Genomic DNA, 23085 nt, shown 5'->3' on the forward strand with positions numbered 1-23085 from the left:
TTGCTAAAATAAATGCCCACACTACAAGTGATACCAGTGAGTTAAGTTATTGTGGTTCTCTTCTGTATGTTACAATATGTGCTATTATTACCTCTTGTTATTAGAGCGTGTTTGCATAAGCAGATTACATTAAACCAAAAGAATTAGTAGTCAAAATATCTTTGTCTAACTAAGAACTGAATCACTCTGTTAGGAAAAATAGCACAAGTTAACTTATTTATTGTTCTTATTTAATATTTGCATTACAATAGCATACAGAGGCCATATTCAGGATCAGTATCTCATTGTGCTAGGCAGTGTACAACCATGTATTAAGACAATTAAATACATACAATATGTACATTTGCAGAAACCATTGTTATAATAAATAAAATTTAGCTTCATTTGATCGTCATCCTAGCTATAATAAACTGGCTGATTTCTCATAAGCATTTCAGCAGAGTTGAGTCTTTGGGAGAGATTTGAAGGAGGAGAGAGTATGGATCAAATCAAGGAGTTAACCTTTAGAATACTGTATTTTCTAGACTGCCAGCTAAAATAAAGTTTAGGAGGATGTTGTGTGTGCATATAACATGGTATATTTGATCTCCAAAGTATTAATAAGCAATATCAAAATGTTTACCTTCATTAGCTTATTTTAATAAAAATAAATACCAATTTAAAAAACAAAAACCGAAAAATGTCCTTCAACAATAATAGTAGAGTAGAGTGGAAGCCAAAATCAATTAATTCTAAGATGAGGTTTTAATATATTCAGCAAATTAAATGAGGTGACTGGCTGGCCATTAAGAAGCTTTAGAATATTGAAGATAAATAACACTGCAAAGCAGTCATTTGTGAATGATTGTACATGGGAAAGTGAGAAATGGAAATACCCTTTCATGGGAAAAAAAAAGGAGATATATTTGTGTTTGGAAAAATGATACATTTAAGAGTTGTTGTTGTTGTGTGTGTCTTTTTAATTACAGAATACATAGAAACAGGAAATGCAACCATTTTGGAGGAACCCACACAGGAATGCCCAGTTGCAGAACATCAGTCTTGCATTTTATCCCCAGAAGTTTCTCCATCCCGTACAACTAAAAGTAAATATTTCTGTTTTATGACTGCAGAAGCTATGCCAAAGATTCTCTCCCTAATAGTATATTTTATACTACTACTAAGATTTTATTTTATACTAATATATGTTAGAGAGAAGAAATAAAGGAAGATATTGACATTGAGAAGCTTTATTTCTTAGGGAGACTAATGAGCTTGACTCCACACTCCAATAAACAGAATAGCTGATTTTCTCATATTTATAATATACACCATAATGTGTGTTATGTAGGAAGTGAAGAGCTACTAATGGACCATAATACATTATAATGAGTTTATCTTATCTGTTTTTTAATTTGTTTGATATTAAGGTACAACTTTCACACTGAAGCATAACAGAAACATGCTCTGTGTGCCACAGGGCTCTGCTGACACTTCCCCTTTAAATGCCCAACACAATTTATTCTTGCTGTCCCATACAGTTAATTTTCCCTTTATTACACTCCCATTGCTCCAGCAGAGATCACTTGCACTCCCATTCTTCACATAGAGAATTCTTACACCATGACTTTCTTGTACCATGATCATCACTGTGGTCCCTGGGTGCTTTCCCCTCAGATTATGTACTGCCAGTCCCTGTATAGGAGTAGAGATTTATACTCCTCTTACCCCCTTCACAGTGAAGACCTTTCGTATGTATGGTGCACTCCCACTCACTGTTTAGAAATACCCTAGCTGTAGATACTCCCCACTACTCTGGTAAAAGGAACCCTAAGCATTGACTCTTGTCACCCCAAAAAAGAAAAATTCCCCTATGTGAAATTCCAAAGTACTCTCTGGCAATAAAGTTTTATTTTTTCACTTTTATTATTTTCTTACCCTGCCAAAAAAAAAACAAAAAAAAACCTATAAAAAAATACTATATGGCCTGAAATTAATTATTAAAATTTTAAGCATAAAGTTTCCTTTCTTGTTAATAGTAAGATTTTAGTCTTACATTTCTTGTTTCTGCATTCAGGGTGTGAATAATGTAAGAAAATATGATTAATTTTTTTTGTTTAGTTTTCTTTAGCTGGACTTTTTAAAAAAAGGCACAGAGACATGGTTTTAAAATGTTTTTTAATAGTGATCTCTCTAACTTGCATTTTTTATTTTTTTATTGCAACATGCATTTTTATTAACTTCTGTTTTCTAATCAGAAAACTAAACGTGAAAAATTAAAAATTCTGATTTTGAGCCATGTTCTACCCATAATTTTTGGACAAAAATCCCACTGAAGTTAATGGGAGTATTGAATATAGAAAGTCCATGGATTTTCGAAGCCAAATGGGAGAATTTATCATACAGCTTCCTTTGATGGTTTTGAAAATCTCAGCCATAACTTTGGCCCTTAGTTGTATTTTTTAAAATTATCATTAGATCTAGATCATGGCATTGCAGAGCTGCATCAGGAAGCACACACATCAGGCAGGCGCAATCATTCTGAGGCTTCTTTAGGCATACAGACAGTGTACTAACTGCTCCATCCATTAGGAGGGATTACACTGCTCTTCCTCAGTGCATTGGCACCACTCTGTAGACTAGGGGAAAAGTGAAGAGGTTTGTCTTTTTAAGCTTCTTACTCCCCAAGAGGGAGCAGTCCTTGTACTAGCTAGAGCTGAGGCAGTGATAGCCCATGTGGGCCCTAAACAGGAATATTATCGGAGGCTCCCTCCACACAAGAGATACTAAAAAAGTGAATAGGGGCCCCCTTGAGCTGTCTGGGGCCCTAAGCAATTGCTTAGTCTGCTTATGCTTAGTGCTGGCTCTCAGCTAAAGCACAGGGAGTGAAGTGCCTTCTGCTGAGGAAAACAGTTGGGTAAGTGAAGGAGATTTCTTGGGTTGCCCCTTACCATGATCATTTACAATCTGGCCCTTACCGTTGAAGGCAATGATTTTGTACATATAGTGCAGATGACATTTATTTAGGGCCAGATTCTGAAACTATTACTCGTGCTGAACAGCACCTTGCTCTGTAAAAGATCCTACTGATTTCAATATGACTACTTTCAGAATAAAGTGTTACTCAGTGTGAGTAAGGGTATTAGAATCTGGTTGGCCCTAATTAATTCATGGGGCCCATTGCCTTATCAGCTGGGACCTTGCATCACTAAAGACAGTCATTAACAAAGGAATAATAACATCTTCAAAGTAAAAAATATAATAACAGGACTCTTAATCCTGCAATACCCTGAAACTCACCAAACTTGAACTGCTGAAGGGAGCAGGTTCTAGTATTATGTGTTTTTCACTGAAAATATCTTGTCACAAATCCCGAAGAATTTAATCCTAGGGCAAACAGCAAGTCTTATCTAGCCAACTTCTTAATTGCTCACAGAAACAAACAGGTAGCCACTACAAAGCATTTTGTGTGGTTATAGCAGCTTCCTCCTTCTAGAGATGGATCCTGGCATTCTTCACTAGCTGCAGTTTTTTAGGCTCAAAGGGCAGAGAGACAGTGGAGTCATGGTTAGTGTCCCATACACAGTGGCACACAGTGTACAGGGAAAAGCAGGAGGATGTAGAATGCCTCTCAGTGCTCCCATTGGAGTGAAGGCACCATTACATTATCCTTTATTCGAGGTCGTATGTAAGAGTCAAGATGTAGACTATAAGGCATGCAATGTAAGGAATCGTCTGTAGTACCATTATATCTACTCCAAGATTCAGAAGTTTTGCATTACTTTTTAGCAAGAAAAATCCCCTATAAATTCTAATTATTCTGACTAATTATATCTATCTTTTAAAAGGTGAAGCTGTGACTGGAGAGTTATCAAAGCTCTTAGATGAAATCAAACTGTGCCAAGAAAAGGAATATTCTTTTGAAGATCTGTGTCATACAATATCAGACCACTATCTGGACAATTTTAGTAAGATAGAAGAAGAAGAATTTATGAGCAATGGAAGCCAAACTAAACTTAATATAGTAAGTAAGATGGGATATAAAGAGAACTTTTTCAATTATATTTTACATTACTTATTGGACATACAAGAATTAAAGAAAAAGTAATATAAAGAAGACTGATATAAAAAATCTAACCATCTGTAAAAGCATATAGTGTGTGTCTCTTAAACATATAGGACCAGATTATAAACCCCTTACTTATATTGGTGAGCTGTTACTCACAAGTACTCTCATTGCTTTAATGGCATCATTTTGCTGAGAACTGGTCGCCAATGTGAGTAGAGGGTTCACAGTCTAGCCCATAAGACTGCATATTGCAAACAGTTTCATCAGAGCACAGAGCTTTCTACTGTAAGCAATACCACTGAAGTTAGTGGGACTACTCATGTTTTCAACTATTATACCTGGTACTAAGTGCTCATAGGACCATGCACAAAGTGCTCAATCCTGTAAAATGCTGAGCATCTTCAACTCCATCCTCATACAGGATGAAAAATATATGGGTATGCAAAGGGATTAATAGCATTAAAGGAATAGGGCCTGGAACTGTAAGTCTTTATTGACATTAGTAGCCCTTGACATCAACAATCTTAGATAGGAATTTGACTTAAATAGAACTATTCTTGTGAATAAAGATTTCCAGGATTGTTCCTTATTTTACAGTAATAAGATCACATCCTTTAAGCTTGATTCTGCGACATTGTTTATGTTGAATTGTACCCTACTCACTGAGTAAAATCAGTGGGACTACTCATAGAATAAAGTGGCTGAATTGGGCTATTTGTGTTCTTAAAGGCAAAAATGCCAGCTGCCACCTTCAGATAATACATTTCTAAAAGAATATTATATAGACGTGGGGAAAGCATAGCTAATTGAATAATCTTCTGTGCTGTTGTCTATGTTACAGTACAGGGGTGTCAGGACTACATTTACAAAAGTATTTCAGTGCCTAATGATGCAGGTAGACAAACCTAGTAGGAGTTACAAAAGTATATTTAATTCCTTCACTGAAGTCAATGTGAGTTATATGCCTACTACCCTGTTTAGGCACTTCATAGATCTCATTATGTGCCTGTCTGCATCTTTAGGCACCTAAAAACCTTTGTAAATCTGGCCTTCAGTTACCATCTTGCAGGAAATATAATCAATATAATCTTCTAATCTAACATTAAAAATCTTGCTTAACTATACAAAGTTAAGGGGAAAGTGAGTAAGAAATACCTGTGTACTTTAAAATCTGCTTTTTACATGCAACATGCAAAAAATATGGTAAATTAGACAAATATATTTACTGAAATTTCATCTAATCAAGATCATTTGTGAATTAAACTAGTAATAAAATTTGACCTTTAAAAATTGTAGTTCATTACTAATTATTGTGGAAGAAATCCTATAGTCTTTTTCCAATCCTCACCCAGGAAAATTATTGAAGTCAATGAGAATGTTATTTCAGTAAGGACTAAGGACTGTAGATTTGCAGGCCCTATATTGAAATGTATGTTTTCAAATGAATTTTAACAGCTGTGGTAAATACAAAGATAAATACAAAATATACTGAAACAGATTTTCTTTCACATTACTAGGCAGTGGTACCCCTTTGATCGGGTAATTTGATAAAACAGTATCATATCTTGGAGGCTAGAGGCTTTGGGGGGAGGTAGGGGCTGTTCTATCATACTACCCTGCTTCAGTTTCCTGTGGAGAGAAATCTCTTTACCCTAATGGGCTTCTGTCCTCTCTCCAGCTGATAGCTCCATTTCAGATTCATAACAACATAAGAATGGTCATGCTTGGTCAGACCAATGGTCCATCTAGCCCAGTTTCCTGACTTGCCAGTGCCAGATGCTTCAGAGGGAATGAACAGAACAGGGCAGTTATCAAATGATCCATCCCCTGTCCTCCACTCCCAACTTCTGGCAGTCCGAGGTTTAGGGACACCCAGAGCACGAGGTTGCATCTCTGACCATCTTGGCTAATAGCCATTGATGGACTTATCCTCTATGGATCTACCCAATCCTTTTTTGAGCCCAATTATACTTTTGGCCTTCACAACAGCCCCTGGCAAAGAGTTCCACAGGTTGAATGTGCACTGTATGAAAAAGTACTTCCTTATGTTTGTTTTAAACCTTCTGGCTATTAATTTCATTGAGTGACCCTGGTTCTTGTGTTATGTGAAGGGGTACATAACTTTTTCCTATTCAATTTCTCCAAACCATTCCTGATTGTATAGACTTCTATCATATCCCCCACCCCTTAGTTCCTTTTTTTCCAAAGAGGAACAGTCCCAGTATTTGTAATCCCTCCTCATATAGAAGCTGTTTCATACCCCTAGTCAATTTTCTTGCCTTTCTCTGTACTTTTTCCAATTCTAATATATCTACCATGAGATGGGGTGACCAAAACTGCTTGCAGTATTCAAGTTGTGGGCATACCATAGACTTATTTAGTGGCATTATGATATTTTCTATCCTATTATCAATCCCTTTCCTAATGGTTCCTAACATTCTGTTAGCTTTTTTGGCTGCTGCTGGACGTTGAGCAGAAGTTTCCAGGAAAATATCCACAATGACTCCAATATATCTTTCTTGAGTGGTAATAGCTAATTTAGACCCTGTCATTTTGCATATATAGTTGGGGTTATGTTTTCCAAAGTGCATTACTTTGCACTTATCAACATTGAATTTCATCTCACGTTTTGTTGCCTAGTCACCCAGTTTTATGAGATGCCTTTTAACTTTTGCAGTCAGCTTTGGACATAACTGTCTTGAGTAATTTAGTATTATCTACAAATGTTGCTATCTCACTGTTAGCCCTCTTTTCCAGATCATTTATGAATATGTTGAAAAGCACAGGTCCCAGCACAGGTCCTGGTGAGACACTGCTGCTTACCGCTCTCCACTGTGAAAACTAATCACTTATTCCTATTCTTGGTTTCCTGTGTTTTAACCAGTTATTGATCCATGAGAAGACCTTCCTTCTTATCCCATGCCTGCTTACTTTGCTTAAGAACCTTTTGTGTGAGACCTTGTCAAAGGCTTTCTGAAAGTCCATGTACATTATATCAACTGGATCACCCTTGTGCACATGCTTGTTGACACCCTCAAAGAATTCTAATCGATTGGTGAGGCATGATTTCCCTTTACAAAACCCATCTTGATTCTTCTCCAGCAAATCATGTTAATCTATGTGTCTGATAATTCTGTTCTTTACTATAACTTAAACCAGTTTGCCTGGTACTGAACTTAGGTTTACTGGTCTGTAATTGCCAGGTAATTGTAATTCATAAGGAGTCTTCAGGCCACTTAGTCCATTCAGTCTCTCCCTTGCTTCCAATCAGCCTGGGAGCACTTTGTTCCCAGTGTTCATAGATCCATGGATTCCAAGGCCAGAATAGACCATTGTGATCATTTAGTCTGATCTCCTGTATATATCAGGCCAGAGAACATTCCTAGAGCATATCTTCTAGAAAAACATCCAATCTTGATTTAAAAATGGTCAGTAATGGAGACTCCACTGTGTTGAATTGTTCCAATGCTTAATGACTCTCACCATTAAAAACGTATGCCTTATTTCCTGTCTCAATTTGTCTAGCTTCAACTCTGCTAGATTGAAGTGCCCATTATTAAATATTGTTTCTCCATGTAGGTATTTATAGACTGTAATCAAGTCACCCCTTAGCCTTCTCTTTGTTAAACTAAATAGATTGAGCTCTTTGAGTCTGTCACTATAAGGCATGTTTTCTAATGCTTTAATCATCCTTATGGCTCTTCTCTGAATCCTCTCCAAGTTATCAACATCCTCCCTAAATTATGAGCAGCAGACTGGATACAGTATTCCAACAGTGGCCACACTAGTGCCAAACACAGAGGTAAAATAACCGCTTTTTTCCTACTCGAGGATCACATTAGCCCTTTTGGCCACAGCGTCACAGTGGGAGCTCATGTTCAGCTGATTGTCTACCATGTCCTCCAAATCTTTTTAAGAATCACTGCTTCCTATGATAGAGTCCTCCATCCTTTAAGTATGGCCTTCATTCTTTGTTCCTAGATGTACACATTTAACCACATTAAAATGCATATTGTTTACTTGCTCCCATTTTACAACTGATCCAAACCGTTCTGAATCAGTGACCTATCCTCTTTATTATAAAAGAACAGGGAGAGTCCTGTGGCACCTTAAAGACTAACATGTTTATTTGGGCAAAAGCTTTCATGGGTTTCTCGCTGTTTTGCTAAAAACATACTAACATGGCTACTCATCTGAACCTCTTTATTATGTACCACTCCCCCAATTTTTGTGTCAGCTGAAAACTTTATCAGTTGATATGTTTTCTTTCAGGTCATTGATAAAAATGTTAAATGGCATAGAACCAGGAACTGCCCCCTATAGGATGCCACTGGAAAAATACCCCCCTCAATGATGATTCCCTGTTTACAATTAAATTTTGAGACCTATCAGTTAGCCAGTTTTTAATCCATGTAATGTGTGCAATGTTAATTTTATATTGATCTATTTTTTTAAACAAAATGTCATGCAGTACCAAGTCAAATGCCTTAGAGAAGCCTGCGTATATTACTTCACCATTGTTACCTTTATCAGCCAAATTTGTACTCTCATCAAAAAAAAGTATCAAGTTAGTTAGACGGGATGAGTCCCAATTATCATTCACATTTTTCTGATTAAATTCTTCCTCCCAGCTGATTTGGCTCATAATTATTTTCAATTTTGTAAAATTGTCCCTATTAAAGCACCAAGTATATATATTAATGGTCTGGACTTTATTCTGTTTTCATATTATAAATGTGATCAAGTCATGATCACTTGTACCATTAATTTTTAGTTCTGTGATCAGTTCCTCTATCAGTTAGGACAAGGTCTAATATAGAATTCCTCCATGTTAGTTGCAATACTTTTTGAGTTAGGAAGTTGTCATCTATTATGTTTAGAATTTCCAAGGATATTTTAGTACTGGCAGGATGAGACCTCCAGCATGTGTCACTCAAATTGAAGTCCCCCATGATCACAGCTTTTTTTCCTACATAGTGTAGTTAGGTGTGTAAGGAAGCAGTCCCTAGTGTGATTTGGTGGTCTATAGCAGACACGAAATAGTACCTCATCTTCTGCTTTACTGTTAGGACATTGATCCATAAGCATTCAAGATCATTTTCTTCGAAGTTATTGGTGACTCAGAAACAAGTAATGTCATTTTTTTTGCATAGAGTGCCACTCCCCATCCCTTTTTCCCACTCAGTCATTCATAATTAGGTTATAACCATTGATTTTAACAGTCCAATTGTGCATATCATCCCACCAGGTTTCAGTAATACCAACTAGATAGAATTTATACTCATAAATGAACAATTCCTATTCCTCTTGTTTGTTATCCAGGCTCCTAGCACTGGTGTATAGGCAATTAAAGAATTTCTTCTCTTCATGTCCTTTGGTTTCTTGACTAATTTTGTTCTTAATTAAATACTGTATCACAATGCATGCACACAAGGAGGCCAAATTAAAGTTACACAGGTGACCTTAATTCTGGCAATTCCTAACTTTGTATGCTTGACTTTGCAACCTTAAATTTTTTTTGATGCAGTTTTTTGGATTTAATATTAGAAAAAGTAAGTATTAAAATAACTGATTTGTTAATTTAAATTAATCTACCTCAAAAATATCCACAGTGCAAGTTGTGGGTTAACAGTTCCTTGCTAGCACTGTTCACCTAGTTAACGGTCTGCTTTTGAGCCTTTATTTGAAACCGTGAGTGTGGGATGTTATGTAAGTGAGCCGTTTCAGGAAGAATTCCAAAAAAAAATTGTAACTCCAAGGCTCCTTTCTGAATCACAGTTCCCCCTGAGCTCCTGTGTTGCTCAAGGGTGGGGTAGTATGTTGAGTTGGCCTATTTCCAGACACAGTATACTCCCTTCTCTGTGTGTTGTGTGTAGTGATGGGTGAAGTCATGACAGTACTTACTCCATACAGCTTTCTGCCCATTTGTTCACAGTGGGGCATTCCAACCATGTTGAGTATACTTCTCTCCCACTCCATCCCCTGTGTAGACTCTTCATCCAGGTAAGCCCTGGATGACTGTACAAGTGAGTTGGAAGGGTTTTATACTCTCTTACTGCCCTGTGAAGACACTTCAGTCCATGAGTTGCCAGAAACCACAATGTTTGTATCTGAAGAAATTGTTCAAAGAATAATTGAAATTGACTAAGCAGCAAGGAGTGAAAGGAACCCTGGACTGATGCTTATTTGAAAATGTGTAATGAAAATTTGAGAAGAAAAAGACATAGGGGCAAATCCTTCACCCTGTTCTCAGCCTAAGTAAACAGGTTTTGCATGTACAAGCATTATTTTCAGGAGAAAATCAAGGCTATCTTAAGCATGACTGAATAGATTACTGTCAATGACAGCCTTTGACAATGAGATTTCCTAGTTTCTAGTGTATTTCCTTAGATACAGAATAATTTTAAAAATCTTTATTTTCCAATAGATGGCAGTCTGGCTCAGTATTTTAAAGAACAAAAGCAGCCATCTTATATAACAATTTTTCAACTTATAATTTTTTTTATTACTGTGTTAAGGTGATAGCTTTTTAACAGAATTTGCCAGACAAATTACTTAATAATAAAAAAACTTTAATTATTTTGACATAGTAAAAATGGATAACATACGTATCTAAGAAGCTGGATAAAAACTCAGGGACTAATTTATGGGTCTTGTGTAAGGTACCTTACATGTCAGTAAGTGGATGTTAAAGGAATCTAAATGAGTCCAAGGGAAGCTAAGGATGTCTACTTACATTCCAGGGAGCCAGAAGAAAGGGATGTAGCAGGAGACCTAATACCGGGATGTAAAAACACACACATACAAACCACCATCTTCATTCCTTCTCTATGTAAATTGCTTTAGCTTAGATGCCACTTTCTTCAAACTCTAATATATAGCTTACCCCAATACAAGTTTCTGCGGAGGCTTGATATTTCTGCACACCTTTTTAAGCTCTAGAATGAAAACAGAAATGTGTAGTATTTATAATAATGGATTTGTTTAACTATGTTTATGTGAGAGCAAGAGCAGAGAAAAAATACTAAGGAAAGGAGAAACAGTGCAATTTTGTTCAGACCAAAAATAAGTCACATGAGTACCCTGGAACTATATGTTTGCTCTTTGTTTGATATGGGTAGCCTGAGGAAACTGCTAAGTTGTAGAACAGAAACGTTTCATCAAAGAAACTGCCACAACTCCCACGCATGTATGCAGAAGATTTTCATATTGCATGCGGTACTTCAATCCCTTTCTTTCACAAATGTGATATCTTACTTTAATTATATTTTTTAATATGTTGATTATTCAAGACAAGAAATTATACAGTAACAAAATAAATAGTTAAAGTGTAATGTTTAAAAGTGTGCAGAGTCAAAAACCTAACTGGTATAAAACATAAAACCGTTCATTTCTCACTCCCACTTCCCCACCTGATCCTATCTACTTGCAGATTGACAGCATTCCTAATGGTAGGGCCCCAACAGAAACGCAAAAAGCATCTTGGGATAGGGAGGTTGCTTTTGCAGACTCTTTACTGCCTGACAACCATGGTTTGCGTAAGTTCTATAGCTCTTTTCTCATACAACTTTGAAACTGTATCTGAACTACATCACTCTTCCCTTTTCCATTTTATAACTTTCTTGATAAAAGACTGGGCTATGAAAGAAACTCATTCTGCCTCGATATCTCTTTCTGTGGACGCTTCAGACTCCAGGTGGTCTGGCTGGCTGCTGGGACTCAAGTAGGACCAGCCCGAGATAAGGGTGAAGCTGAATGTGCTGGGGCCATGGGGAAGTAGCCCAGGGAACAGTAGCAGCAACAAGTTAGTTAAAGGGATGCAGCAGGTGGCTGCTATTTGTAGGATTGCTGGGTTTGGATGAGGTGTAGTGGACAGGCCTGGGTCCCCCCCACCAGCTGAGTGCCCTGAGAAGGCAGTTTACATAGGCCTAGGGAAGGGGCTGAAGACCCGAAGGACTCAATATGTGTTGAACCTTATTACCCCGGAATGGGGATGAACTGAACTGAAAGAGAAGTTCCACTGGAGACCTGGGATCAGTCAAGGCTTGCTATAGAACAGAGTCTCCAGGAAGGAGTCCCTGGGGGCACTGCTCAATTCTAAAGTAGTCCAAAGGGACTACCTGAGAATTAGCCTAGGGGGGACTGCAGAAGACCAACCAGGATACTGGCATAGGCCCTGTTGGACTGATTACCCCAGAAGGGGTCTATTTTGTTTCATGCATGGACTGTGTGTGACTCGGCCAGAGGTCTGAGTCACTGAAAACCCATCTGAGAAAGAGAGACTGCCAGCAGAGAGCACCACAAAAGCAGAGTGAGAGCAGGCAGATGCACACCAGATAGGAGGCACACTCAGGAGGTGAGTGGCCCCCATCACACCAAGAGAGTGCTTTCAATGGAATTCATAATCCCCTCAGTACTGATACAAGCACCTTGGACAGTAGCATTGGGAACATCATTGGTGCCCATACCAAGTTCTCTTAGTGCCGCAGGAGTTCTGGTACCTGAAAGACCTTATGGTACTGAATGAACTTGAGTCTCCTCTCCTTGTGACTTCTGGACACCTGCTGGTACCAATGTCTGTGGGTCACTGACCGTTCATGTTTTCATGAGACCTACCTCTTCCCCAGCTTATATGATCCAGGAATAGATGTTGTAACCTTCTATACAATATGTGGAGAAGCATTCGGAGTCAGACTTGGAACTTTCCATTCAAGGATCCCCAGTTTACTCCAAGAGACACTTTTCCCCAATGCATATTCAAGAAAGGCAGAATGCTAGACTCCTGCCTATTAACACTTGGGATGAACAACATTGAATACTTCCCCACTCACCATGACTTATGGTCCTTCTCATTGGCATTACTAGGAATCCAAGGGCAACATATCGCCAACAATTTTGAGGGGCCCCAGTTCAGTCCCATAAGGAACCCAGAGGAACTTGTTCCCCAGTACCATCCCTCCTTCCCCTCCACTCTGAGTTAGCAGAGGAGACCTTTGAGGAGAAAAAGGCAAGGGCAGAAAAGGAGATTATCCCCTTTACAAATGTATCTTTGTCCTTACTTGAGGAGGTGGTTATGCCACTACCACCATCATCAGCCACTGACTTTAGGCAATTCCAGGACTTGATGAAGAGGGTTACTGACATCCTGCAAATTCCACTGAAAGAAGTCCAGAATTCTTCTTTGAGGAGTGTCTCTGTGGTTGCTCCACTTTAGGTGATTGCGTGCCCCTGTACTTGTCAACGGAGATTTGTGGAAGCAGTGCATGGTTGGGTCATATATGCGCTGTCCCCGTCTCGCGCCGCCTCAGGCGATTACATAGCGCCATGCAACCAACCCCCCTCAGTTCCACCTTTCACTTGAGTCAGAGCACTTAGCCTGTACTTTAACCTAGTTAGTCTAATTATTTAGTTAATAGTTGTTGGTTAGTTTATAGTTACCTCTCCTTCACTGTTTATTTTCTTTCTCCTTTTAAAAAAATAAAATAAATAAAATAAAAACCTTTTTTTCTCTTATATTAGAAAATTAAGTTTCAATTGTTAGTGACCCTTTAGAATAGCATAGTTGTCCTTCCTTACGGGAGAAAACCCTTCTCTGTGGGGCGTGCCCAGCTCTCTGGGTTTAAATGCTGCCTTACATGCAGACTCTCTATCTCGGTCTCAGATGGGCATTCACAGAGTGTCCACTGCCTTGGCAAGACTCACATCCTGCAGAAGTGCTCACACTGCCATAACCTGAAAGCCTGAGCCAAAAAGTCTCTATGCCAGGCATCTGGCAAATCTCGGACAATGGTCTCGTATGACAGCCTCTGACAGAGACTTCCCTTCACAGGCTCAGGCAAAAGAGCACTTCACCAAGAAGGTGACTAAAAAGTGGGCTCCAACTTCCCCTCCTTGGGAATCCTCCAAGAAACAGTGTTCTCCAACTTAGCATACCCATCAATACCGACTGCACCGAGATCTTCCACCTCTGAAGTAGCGGGACCATCCAGTACTGTGAGTACCGCACAAGCAAATATCCTAAATGAGCTAGCTCAGATAAGGGCAGCAAAGGGAAAGCGAAACCCTCTGCCTCAAAGCCGATGAAGCACTCGGCACTGAGTAGCTCAACACCACTGCAGGCTATAGTACCATCTTCTTCCTCCATAGCACACAGCATGCAATTATCAGCACTGACAACTGCACTCCAGACGTCAGTACCGCTGATGACATCTTCATCGGTATCTATGCTTTCAGCACTGCGGCAATTCCTTAACACAAGGATCTCCTCTTCTTGGTACCAACTTCACTCCAGTACCCTTGGTACCAAGCCATCTTACCATACTGCCCAGATCTGCTCCTCCCTTTTCAAGTGATGAGGATGATGAGGATGAAGGGGAAATCTACTCCTCCCAGCACTCTTCGCCTCCTCATACATCTGCCAGGCCAGGTCCATCACAAAAATGGGATTTTCACCCAGGATCTCAAACTCAGAGCTTATACAGACATGCATGGATGCCACCACCCATACCTTTCCCATCAGAGGGTTCCTTACTGGGACCCATGGGCAGCATTCCAAACACAACAGCACAAGCCTCCCAGCCCACCCAGAGTGAAGTTGAGACACTCCCTTTCACCCTCTGTACCAGGACCCTCCAAGCCCCCAGAAGAGGCGGTCAAGGAACTGGAGGAGGCTTCAGATCAGGAAGCTGCACCAGCAGCCAACCTCTTCCCAGGATGAAACCATCATACCCCCACCTCCCACCACAGAGGATGATTTTAAACAATTTCAGGAGCTCTTTAAGAGAGTGGCAGATTCCTTGGACATTCCACTGGAGGAAGTGCCTGAGTGTCAGCATAAGGTTTGGACATGCTATACATATCAACTTCCTCCAGAATCGCCCTTCCAATCAATGATATCTTCATGGACCCAGCCAAAACCATCTGGCAGACCCCTGCAACAGTCCCACCAACCTGCAAAAGGGAGGATAAAAAGTATTTTGTGCCCTTTAAGGGAATGGAATTTCTTTTTTCACACCTCAGCCCAAACTTCCTGGTGGTGGAAGCAGTGAATGAACATGGCAGACAACACCATTCCAGAACCATCCCATATGACAAAGACTGGAAGAAACTAGACATTTTTGGTTGTAAGGCCTACTAATCTGCACCCTACAATTTAGGATTCCCAGGTATAAGAGGTTAATGGCCAAGTACATTTATACAAATTACTCAAAACGATCAGATTTTATTGAGTTTTTGCTGGAAGAAAAAAAGAAACAATTCAGGGTGACCATCTGAGAGGGCCATCTTCTCGCTCAAACAGCTTTGCAAGCATTACTGGACTCAGGCGGCACATTCCATTGCCATGATTGTAGTCATGCAACACACATCTTGGCTCCACCTCTATCGTTTTCCCAAAGAAGTACAATCAATGGTCGAGGATCTCCTATTTGAAGGCTCCAAGCTATTCTCATCCAAACTGATGAGTCCCTTCAAGCATTGAAGGACTCCAGAGTGACACTGAAATCGTTGCACATATATAAGCTTATGAATAAGAAAAAATAGGATATGTACTACTCAGCACAAAGATTCTGGTCTGTGCCTTATACACAACCTCAGAGACAATATGACCCACAAAGACAGAAGCAGTGACCTGCAGAATGACAATCCCTGTCCCAGCCTTTGACATCCCAGCAACTTCCTTCAAGATAATAATTTTGAGGTTTTAGTTGAGGGCCCAAGATATATACAATTTCAAGTACTGAAAACACCCACTACCTTCCATCCATTCAGAGACCATCTGACCCCATTCCATCTAGCTTGGCAGACTGTCATGTCAGATAGATGGGTTATAGAGAACATCGAGACTGGCTATTCCATCCAATTTACCTCCATCTTCCCTACATCCCCTCCCTACCCGTCCCTCTTCAGGGACCCCTCTCATGAACATCTACTGTGACAGGAGATAAATCATCTCATATGCCTAGGCGCAGTAGAACCAGTACCAACACAACACAGAAAGAGGGGATTCTATTCACATTATTTTTTAACCCAGAAAAAAATTGGAGGATGGAGGTCCATTCTCAACTTACGGAAACTCAATACATTTGTGAAGACCCAATGCTTCAGGATGTTAGCAACCTTAATTCCGGCACTGGAAAGAGGGGACTGGTTCTCGGCCCTCAACCTCCAGGATGCCTATTTTTACATAAGAATACATCCTTTACACAGGAGGTTCCTCAGGTTTGTTCTACAAAGTACTGGCCTTCAGACTGTCCACTGCCCCATGGATATTTTCGAAAGTTCTTGTGGTGGTAGTGGCTTACCTCTGCAGAGAAGGGGTCATTCCCCTGTTTGGATGATTGTTTACTCAAAGGATCGACTCAACAAAGGACACTAAAAGCTACTCAAAACAAAGTAGCTCTTTTCACACATCTTGGCCTTCAGATAAACACATGGAAATCAACGTTCACACCTGTGCAGAATCTGGAGTTCATCAGGGCCTATCTCAACTCTCCAGAAGACACAGCCTCATTGCCTCAAGGATTCATGACTTTATTCAATCTAATCTCCAAGACATTTGGCAGCCCCCAGACCTATCATCCAGGACCTGCCTCCAACTGTTGGATCACATGTCTGCAATGACGTTTGTCGTCAAATATGCTAGAATGCACATGAGATCCCTGCAAGCCTGTCTCCGGACAGTGTACATTCCTCACAGACACAACATGCTCAACAAACATCTCACAATGCCAAACAAAGTAAAGATCTCGCTACATTGGTGGACACAACCAAAAATGTGCAGGAGTCCTCTTTATACAGAACCCTCTAATGATGACAATCACAATGGATGCTTCCCTATTAATTTGGGGAGCACAGTTGCACAATCACATGGTCTAAGGCATCTGGTCTCCATCAGAATCCATCCTACATATAAACCTACTGGAGCTACGGGCAGTTTGCAAAGCATGCTCCCATTTCCTACTTATGGTCAAGTACAAAACTATAAAGATCCTTACAGACAACATCACTTGCATGTTTTATATAAACTGGCAAGGGGGGTCATGGTCACACGCCCTATGCACGGAAGCCATACTACTACGGAATTGGTGCATCAGTCACAACATCAACATGTCAGCTTCCTATCTACCAGGATGTCAAAACACCTTTGCAGATGCACTGAGCAGAAAAATTTTCCAGGACCATGGGTGGGAAATGAACCCCAGAGTTCTATGGAATATATTCAAATAGTGAGGGTCCTCAATTATAGACCTTTTTGCAGCAACCCAAAACGCCAAGTGCCCACATTTCTGCTCCAGAGTGGGGTTGGGTTCCTGGGCGATACTTTTCTCATCAAATGGAATATACCCCTACTGTACACCTTCCCTCTGACCCCTCTTCTATCACGGATCATGCACAAAATCAGGACAGACAACTCAAGACCAATCTTGATAGCCCCCACATGGCTCAGGCAAATGTGGTTTCCTTACCTCCTAAAGATGGCCTGTGCCTACTGCACAATCTTCCTCTTCTACCTCATCTCCTCTCCCAGGATGCAGGCCATATTCAACACTCAATCCTAGCAAGACTTCACTTCATGGTGTGGCTACCCCATGGCTCCGAGAAACTGAAATGACCTGTTTAGAGAAAGTAAGGGACATTCTGTTAAATAATCGTAGACAAACTACTTGACATTCCTACCTGCATAAATGAAGATGATTCAATACATGCTGCCAGATGAGACAAATCATGGCAGTCTTCTCTCCTCTACCTCTGGTACTTGACTATATAGTGGAACTTAAGAAATTGGGCCTCTCCATGAGCTTGGTCAGAGTACGCGTCGCAGCTGTCACAGTGTTTCATGACAAGGTGGATGAATTCTCGATTTTCACTCACCCAATTGCCAAATGTTTTCTCAAGGGCCTTCGTAACATCTACCCTGACATATGAACTCCCATCATGGGAACTCAATCTGGTGTTATGAGGCCTTACTGGACCCACATTTGAACCACTAGTGACGTGTTCACTACTCTGTCTTTCTATGAAGATGGCCTTCTTTGTTTCCATCACATCCGCCAGATGGATGGGGAAACAGGGGGCCCTCATGGTACACCCCCCTACACAACATTTAAAAAAAATAAAGTTACCTTAAGACCACATTGCAAGTTCTTAGGTAACAGTGATGCCTCATTCCATCTTAACCAGCCCATTCACCTCCCATCGTTCTTCCCAGAACCCCTTGGGAATAAACAAGAAGCAGCACTCCACACCCTGGACATCCAAAGGGCACTAGTCTTTTACATCGAGAGAACAAAGACTTTCAAGAAATCACCAAAATTATTCTTTTCCATCACAGAACAATCAAAAGGAGATGCCATATCTAAACAGAGGCTGTTTAAATGGATCTCTAGATGCATTGATTTTTGCAATCACCAACAGCAGCTACATCTCCCACTCCACCAGAGCTCTATCTGCTTCAATAGCCTTCCTTAACAATGTCCCCATTATGGACATCTGCAAAGCAACAACTTGGGCGTCAGCCCATACATTCACACAATATTATGCCATAGAGCAGCTTTCATCATCAGATGCTCTATTCGGACTTATGGTTTTATCATCTGACATGACTGCAACCCCCAAACCCCTTCCTTCCACTGAAGGGCACTGCTTTACAGTCATCTAAAGTGGAACACCCACAGGGACACTCCTCAAGAAAGAAGAGAAGATTACTCATTCTGTTTAGTAACTGAGGTTCTTCAAAATGGTTATCCCTGTGGGTGATCCACTATCCTTCCTCCTCCCCTCTAGTTTGGAATTTTCATGGTGGCTACTCTGTGGTGGAGAAGGAACCAAAGGGGGCGTTGGTTACACGGTGCGATGTAACCAGCTGAGGTGACACGAGACAGAGACAGCACATGTGCAACCCAACCAACTGCTACTACAAATCTCTGATTACAAGTGCAGGGGCAAACAATCACCTAAAGTGGAGCATCCACAGGGAGACCCATCTTAAAGAAATTCAGTTACTGCACAGGATAAGTAATCTTCTCTTCCCAACACAAGTTACTGGACATGTTGCACACTTCTGCTTCTGCACAGGTGGCACTGCCAATTGATGAAGCCCTTTTTCAACCAGCCAAAATTGTCTGGCAAATTCCAGGAACAGCTGCTCCTACATGCAAGCAGGCTGATAAAAAATACCATCTCCTGGCTAGGGATTCTGAATTTTTGTTATCTCACCCAGCACCAAATTCTCTGGTTGTGGATGCAATCAATGAAAGTGGTAGGTAACATATCCAAAAAGCCACCCTATATAATAAGGACCAGAAATGTCTGGACCTTTTTGGTCATAAAAGCAATTCTTTGGCAACATTACAATTCAAGATAGCTAATCACCAGGTGCTGATGTCAAAATACGACTAGGTGAACTACAGGAAGTTTAATGCTTTTATTGATAATTTGCCACCGGATCACCAAGAACAATTTAGCACCATAATAAAGGAAGGTCAGCTCTTAACAAAGACATCTCTGTAGGCTTTACAGGTCTGTTTCCACCACAATAGTAATGAGATGAGCTTCCTGGCTTCAACTGTCTGGTTTTCCGCAGGAAGTACAATCAACCATAGAAGATTTACCTTTGGAGGGCTACAAGCTCTTTGCAGCCTCTACAGATGACTCGCTTCGCATCCTAAAGTTAGTCTTAGGGATATACACACTGACAAATCAGGGAAAATTTAGCAAGTCACAATTGATTAAAAGATCCTGTGTTGCTCAATTTTCTGCCTTCTGCAGGCTTCCAAAGCCACTGACTAAGACGTTGATATTTTGTAAAAGAAGCTTGCAACTATCTCGACTGCATCATCCCAACTATCAACAGCATCCAAAACCTAATTCTGATGGTTTGATCAAGAGTCCAAACTACCCAGTAACCAGAGTTTCTCGGCTGAACAACACAGCCCTCCTTCCTCAATTTGGGTGCCACCTCTTTCTATTCTATAGAGGATGGAAGACTATAATATCAGACAAACTAGTATTGGAGGCCATTAAATCGGGTTATACTATTGAGTTTACCTCCATCCTGCCCTCCCACCCCCAGTTCTTATTCAAGGACCCTTCTCATGATCATTTGTTGACACAGGAGATCTCATTGCTCCTAAGTCTAGGGGCCAGAGAACCAGTTCCACTTTAATACAAGGGAAAAGGGTTCTACTTAAGATATTTTCTGATACCCAAAAAACCCAGAGGTTGGTGGCCAATACTAGATTCCAGACAATTGAACAAGCCTGTCAGACATCTGAAATTCAGTATGGTGTCCCTAGCAGCTATAATTCCCTACCTGGAGTCTGGGGACTGGTTTGAGACCCTTGGCCTCAAAGATGCCTACTTCCCATAGTGATTCATCCCTCTTATGGAAGATTTCTTTGTTTCACATTCAATCACAATCATTACCAGTGACAAGTACTACCCTTTGGCCTGTCTTCTGCCACAACGGTGTTCTCAAAAATCATGGCAGTTCTAGCTGTCTACCTCCATCATCTAAGAATACCAATTTTTCCTTATCTCAAAAACTTGCTCCTCAAAGGTCAATCTTATAGGAAGTGTCATTGGCATTCAAACAATAACTTAATTATTTTGAAGTCTAGGCCTTCAGATAAATCTTGAGAAATCAATCTCAACACCTATGCAGTTTCCTGGATTTTATAATGGGCAGAGCTTATCTCCTTTCCAACAAGTTCCTTGCTCTAAAGGACCTTATCCAAAGAATGCAGCTTAGTCCTCAAGTTCCAGAAATATGTCTGCAATTGCTCGAAGACATTACAGTTTGTGTTTTTGTGACACTCTATGCCATTTTCATCTTTGATGTCTCCAGGAATGCCTCAGACAGTTTATGTATCCAACAAATACAGTCCGAACAAACAGGTGTCAGTGCTCCCAACCAATTCTAGACTGTTGTCCCAGGATGCAGGTCAGACACTTCAACCCAATCTGAACATTTTGCAACTACAAGCATGGTTCCTCAATGGTTACCAGAACTAGAGGTAGCCTGTTCACTGGGAGTACACAATGTACTTTTAAAAGAAGGAAAGGAATCTGCAAGACACACTTACCTTCACAAATCGAGAAGATACCTCTGTGGTGTAACTGGCACCATCTATCCAGTTGTCTCTTTGCACAATCTTAGATTACCTGTTTTGAATTGTAAAGTCCAGTCTTTCTACATGTTCCAGAAAAGTTCATTTAGCAGCAATAACAGCTTTCCATGTGCCAATAAAAGATTTCTCAAATATTCACTCATCCAACCACAATGAGATTCCTGAAAGGCCTTGTGAATCTTTTCCCACAGATTAGAACCCTTATGCCACTTTGTGATTTCAACCTTGTTCTTAACCATCCCTTTGAACCTCTAGCTATGTGCATGCTGCTATATCTGTCTATTAAGACGGCCTTTTTGGTGGCCAACACTTCTGCTCGAAGGGTTGAGGAGATGGTGGGACCTCCATTTACTGTGTCCTCCAGGAGAAGATATCACCATGATCCCATCCAAAAATTTTATCTAAGGTTTCTCTGAGTTTCACATTAACTAAAGTATTCACCTTCCAGTTTTCTTTCTTAAGCCACATCAGTGTACACAGGAATCTGCCCTCTATGCACTTGATGTTAAGAGGGCATTAGCCTTTTACTTGGACAGAACTAGGCTATTCAGGAGGACCCTAACGTCTTTGTTTCTATTGCAGATAGGTCTAGAAGAGCCTCTATCTCTACTCAGAGATTTTCTAAATGGATCTCTGGATGTATTACTGCTTGTTAGGGTTCCGCTGAGGTTCCACCTTCCCTAAGAGTGATTGTGCATTCTACTAGATCACAATCTACATCTGTAGCCCGACTCAAGGATGTTTCAGTTGCTGAAATCTACAAGGCTGCAACATGGTCCTTAGTGTGTATGTTTTCCATCCACTATGCTTTGGATCATGCTGCAAGATCAGATGTGGTAGAAAGCAGTGCAGTTCTTTCTTCTGTGATAGACTATTCTGAAACTCTTACCTCCTTAGGGGTTATTGCTAGGGAGTCACCTGAAATGGAGCAACCATAAGGACACTACTCAAAGAAGAAGGAGAAGTTACTCACTTTGTGCAGTAACTGAAGTTCTTTGAAATGTATGTTCCCATGGGTGCTCCACTACCTGCCTTCCTCCCCTCTGCTTTGGAATTTCCTCTCTGAGACTTTGCAATAGAGAAGGAACTGAGGGCAGTTCACCTGCACAGCCCCATTTAGCCTTGGTATGGGGCATGAGGATCTGTAGGGCTTATGCATGGACTGAATGTGAACTGCTATGAGAGATCTCCGATCAAAGGCATAAGATGCCTCACAGGGACACACATTTCAAAGAACTCCAGTTACTGCACAAGGTGAGTAACCTCTCTTTATCAAAGCTAACTAAATTAACGTTAGTTCAGGTATGTATATGCCTATGCCTACGCTATGAGCTAGGAATGTGACTCCCTATCATTGCATTAGTGCAAGTATAAATAGCAGTGTAGCTGCAGAAGCACTGGTAGAGGCAGCAAAGGCGTGGCTGAAATGTACCGAGTATATACCAACTGTTTTCAGGTGGGTTTGTACTGGGCATGGCTTAGCCATGTTTCCACTGCTCCATGAGTGCTATCGGGGCTATGCTACTATTTATACCCAAGCTAGCTCGATGAGCTTCAGTATATATGAGAATCAGGACCAGGATCCTGAATAACCAATCAGATTAGAGGCTATTCTACATCTAATAATTAGAAATGAACCAAGAAGTATGGTTGAATTTGAAAAGCACCAATGCTCCTCACTTGACTAAAAGTAAAGTTTTATGAATAAACAGTATATAATTCATAGCCAATCATCTCTTCTGATTAGAGGTCAATCTTCTATCATTGATATAATTCAGTCATTGCCAGTGCTATCAGGGTCTGTGGAGAGATCAGTAAAATATACATTTTGGAAATAAAGCTGATTTTCAAATATTTCAAATCTGATACGTGTGCTGCTGAAAACTGCATTTGCACACACACATTCTT

The 23085-nt window shown here is 40.4% G+C and overlaps 1 protein-coding gene across 3 annotated transcripts in view; it reads left to right on the forward strand.

Moving 5' to 3' along the window:
* Window positions 1–23085, forward strand: part of ANKS1B (ankyrin repeat and sterile alpha motif domain containing 1B) — a 736922-nt gene that overhangs the window by 164411 nt on the left and 549426 nt on the right. For 2 of the 3 annotated variants that reach the window (XM_067559741.1, XM_067559742.1), the window contains exons 8-9: window positions 984–1085; window positions 3828–4003. In XM_067559741.1, the coding sequence (XP_067415842.1) occupies window positions 984–1085; window positions 3828–4003 (278 nt within the window). Of the gene's footprint in view, window positions 1–968; window positions 1086–3827; window positions 4004–23085 lie in introns of all 3 variants that reach the window. The other variant, XM_067559740.1, reaches the window with a different exon arrangement.

Source organism: Emydura macquarii, unplaced genomic scaffold (genome assembly GCF_026122565.2).
Source record: "Emydura macquarii macquarii isolate MOO-44397 ecotype Brisbane River unplaced genomic scaffold, CSIRO-AGI_Emac_v2 contig_2205, whole genome shotgun sequence".
Lineage (NCBI taxonomy): Eukaryota > Metazoa > Chordata > Testudines > Chelidae > Emydura > Emydura macquarii.